At 31.5% G+C, this 4397-nt stretch overlaps 1 protein-coding gene across 2 annotated transcripts in view; it reads left to right on the top strand.

The window, feature by feature from the left end:
* sult5a1 (sulfotransferase family 5A, member 1) overlaps positions 1 to 3591 on the top strand; it is a 5943-nt gene extending 2352 nt beyond the window's left edge. Inside the window, exons 3-6 of one of the 2 annotated variants that reach the window (XM_083558806.1) lie at positions 1084 to 1210; positions 1288 to 1385; positions 1910 to 1949; positions 2091 to 3591. In XM_083558806.1, coding sequence (XP_083414932.1) covers positions 1084 to 1210; positions 1288 to 1385; positions 1910 to 1949; positions 2091 to 2215 — 390 coding nt within the window. In that variant the 3' untranslated portion in view covers positions 2216 to 3591. Of the gene's footprint in view, positions 1 to 1083; positions 1211 to 1287; positions 1386 to 1768; positions 1950 to 2090 lie in introns of both variants that reach the window. The other variant, XM_083558805.1, reaches the window with a different exon arrangement.
* Positions 3592 to 4397: the final 806 nt, after the last annotated feature.

Here is a 4397-nt window from a genome sequence, read left to right as displayed (position 1 = left end):
CTTTTTATTAAATATAGTTCAAAAGAAACAATTATGGAGTATATAATAGGCGTAAAAAGTGTATTACAGATAATGCATAAACATTATTGTGAATATTTCTACCCAAAGTACTGCTTCACACACTTTCAGTGGTCAAACATTTAGTTTTAAATTCAGGGTGATTCTTTGTGTGTCTGTTTGGCTAGGTTTAGCACACAGCCTCTCATTGTAATTGGTGGCGAAAATTTCACCCTGAAGAAGAACAAGGGGGATTGTGCCTGAGTTCAGCTGCGCATTCAAAAATGTGTTTTAAGGTTGAGAGAAGAGCATATAATGGTTTTGTATGCTCCCAGTAAATCTAAAACAAGAGGAATTAAAGTGAAAGACTTGATCAGAATGAATCCAAAATCATTTTATATACTTTACTGCAGAATTCTTTACAACTAATCAGCACCAAGAAATGAGAAAATAAAACTAACACACATCATATATTGGGCAAATCTCACCAATGACTCAAACACATAATATAGACTAGGGAGGGCACAAGATCCTTTTGCAGCTAAAATAATAAGGTAAAGTACAGAGAGTTCCTGTTTTAGAATCCATTAATGCATGTATGATTTCAAGGCAAACAAGCTTGTCCATAAAGCCCCCTTAAGGCAAAAAAAAAAAAAAAGACTTTGACATAAAGATACAATCTAAGGAGAGCATTTTACAGATTGTATCATGGCTGACTGTGCTGGCAAATCATCCCAAGACCTTTATTCACAATTAGTTTAAAGTAAACATAATTTTTGTTACATATGCACTGATTGCATGATAGCAGAAGCAGATGCAAGTGTTGTGTAAGCGTGTTTAGCAAACATAAAATAGGCAAACCAGATTAGCAAACAGAATGGACTGAAACAGCTTGGTGATCGAAACTCTGTGAGTTACAAAGTTACTAATATGAAACACAAACAAAGGAGTATTTAAACACACATTAATGTGACTCAGTAGAAACAGTGTGCACAGTGTGGACTTTTAGCAATTGTAAATTGAACCATGTACTCTTCACTATGAATTGCTTCCTGCTTTTAAAACTGTTTAAATATCTGGTTTCAGGTCATATATGTGGCAAGAAATCCTAAAGATGTGATAGTATCCTATTACTACTTCCATAAAATGGCCAACTTCCTAACAGACCCAGGAACTTTCTCTGAGTTTCTGAGTTCTTTTCTGGATGGAAAAGGTTAATATTTTTTTCATATACTGATAAACTGATATCTTATTTGACAGAAATGTCTGAAGCTATATTTTGTTTTGTAGTGTACTATGGGTCTTGGTTTGATCATGTAAAAGGGTGGACCAACAATGAAAGAAACAATGACCACTTTCTGTATATAACATACGAAGAGATGTGGGAGGTAAGATAACCTTCTAGGCTGATTTTGTACATAGCGATAGTTGGTTAGGATATTGAATGAGATAGCTAAGGCAAATATTATTCCTTTTAGTATTATGAAACAATAAGAATTAAGCCATGTATCATGGAGGTTTATTATACGCATCACAATAATGCACACTAATTAAAGAAACAAATTTCAAATAAGTATACTGGATGCAGTGTTATTACCAATCCACAAAAAATCTAGTTCTATAACTCAAAACAGGAATCAGTCTGGGATTAAACGCAATCCACTCCAGCCTCTAGGAATTGTTATTAAAGCCTATTTTAAAGTCAGTGAAATATCATTGTAATAAATTCTTTCGAACATGTAAGCACTAACGGGTCACTGATTTGGAGCAGGACTTGCATGGTTCTTTGGAGAAAGTAAGCCAATTCCTACAATGCCCTCTACTGGAGCATGAGACGGCCAGTGTGAAGAATAACTGCAGCTTCAACACGATGAAAGATAACTGCATGGTGAACTATACCTTGATTCCACAGGAGATCATGGACCACAGCAAGGGCAGGTTCATGAGGAAAGGTAAGACTTTCACAAACAATATCTCAGTTGCTAAATATAAATTCAAGCAGAATATCATTTCCCACCAAAGATTTGAGAATTATTATTATTTTTTTTTTTTGCACTAAACAGACAAGCTCTGATTCTTAAATTTTCTTGTAGGTCAGGTTGGAGATTGGGTCAACACTTTCTCCAAGGAGCAAAGTCACATCTTTGATGTAGTGTATAATTCTAAGATGGTGGATTCCATGCTGACATTTGTGTGGGAGAGAAAAAATCCAGTGTAAACAGAAAACTTACTTTTATCTTACACCACTTGACACATTCATTTAATGGGAGATTGATCTTGATTTAATAATAATAATAATCATTATTATTATTACTATTATTTTATTATTATTATTATTATTATTATTATTATTATTATTATTATTATTATTATTATTGTTGTTTTTAAATCAGTCATTCCATTACCTTCACTGTCAATTTTGTAGTTATCAACCTCACCAAACTCATACTGTATAATCCATTATTATCTTATATATTATATTTATGTGCATATGTGTACATTCTGTATGTTTTTCTTTGTAATAGAAAAAATAAATTCACAATATTATTATTATTATTGAGCTTGAACAGGATGAATAGTCTAACAACAAAGCCTGAAAAGAGTAAAGTAGAGTTAATTATAATGAAATACATTGGACCTCTTACTTTTAACATATCCAGACTTTTATCATTCACCAGAGATCAATAAGAGACAAATGATGTCCATAACCGGAGAGCACACAAACATGCTGCTAGTTTTTTATGTACTATTTGTATAAAAGCTCCCTAAACCTGAACCCTGAAACTAAATACTAAATACTCAACTATTTAAGAGTCAATAGACAGATACAGATATCTGTATCAACCATGTAGGAATTGCACTTTATACATGGGTCCCCACATATTTTAAGAATAAGATGCATAGGTATAATATAATCATAAATTAATTTGTTATTTTTAATACTTAAATGCAAATAAATTTCACCTAACTCAAGAGTTCATGAAAGATTTGTTTATGCTTAATGGTCTCCAGCAAATCTTTATTGCTCCTTTTTTCATAGATACCCAAACATCTCTGTTCTGTTCTATTTATCTATAAATCACCCATTTTTAAAGAAACTATTCATAATTCATTCTTCAACTATTAGAATCTAGTTAGGAGTTGAGGTGTGGTTGCTTGTTCAGATTGAATTTATACACTTTAAGTGCCATCTGCTGATCTGGTCTTAGGCTAAAAGTTTTCATTACAGTTTGTAATTTAAGCACATCATAATTGGAAGTGCATATCAGATGTGCATCTATTGGTAAAGAGGAAATGAATTTTGTATTACAATGCGTTTAGCTTCATTGGTGACCTTAAAACGTTATGAAACATAATAATGTAACATGATGTACATGACCTTTTGATCTTTTTTGAGCAACTGAGTAGAAGTAAATGGATTAGCAGTTTCTTCCTGTCTTTCAATGTAGATAGAAGTATCTTTTAGTGTCTTTTTCTGCCTTTCGGTGTAGATAGAAGTGATCTATAAACATGCACCATGACATGAACTAGGCATTTTAAGCATGCTTATTGTTAAAATTGCAGATATTCATTAAACAATTATTTTCAAAGATCGCTAAATGAGGATTTCATCTTTTAGGAATATATATATATATATATATATATATATATATATATATATATATATATATATATATATATATATATATATATATATATATAGACCGGCAGCCTCCCATCTACCTATAAATACAGTGTAAAAAAAAGAAAAGAAACAAAATTAAAGCGTCAAAATGAACAAGATTTTTTAAATATCTTTCTTCAAAAATAACATCTTCACATACACAGCATTAAATTTAAGCTTCAATCCTTAGAATAAAGTTGGCTATAAATTTTACATGCCTTTTAAAATGCAGCAGCTCTTTCAGAAGACCATCACAATCTAAAAATGAAAGACTAAGGAGGTTGCGTTAAGTGCACGATATGTAAGGATGCGTTAAAGTGCACGATATGTAAAATCAAGCCGCTGCTATTGCAAATTGATTTATTTGTTGTCAGCAATGTGATTCAATAAAGCTATGAAAGTTAGTTGGAAATTGAGATCAAGTGTGCAAATTAGTAGGAAAAAAATGGCAGGTATAAAAATTAATGAAAACCTTTTTCGGACATTACAAAACTGACTAAAATGTACTGTTTTTCGATGTATAACCTTTTATACAAAAAAAATCCTGTGAACTCATCGGAGCCTTAAAAGCCATTCAGTGTATGAAATTTTCTTTTTAAATTTTCTTTTTAAAATCTTTTTCAATTTTGTGTGCAAATCTTCATCTAAAAATACACATATTGGATATCAACATTAGTGTTTGTAGAAAAAGACTTCAGACAGAAATGTAAAAGAGCAGAGGAAGAACTGTCTCATA

The sequence above is a fragment of the Silurus aristotelis genome (assembly GCF_946808225.1).
Source record: "Silurus aristotelis genome assembly, chromosome: 13".
Lineage (NCBI taxonomy): Eukaryota > Metazoa > Chordata > Actinopteri > Siluriformes > Siluridae > Silurus > Silurus aristotelis.
Note: the sequence above shows the minus strand (reverse complement) of the source record. Positions and strands in the feature narration are given on the sequence as shown.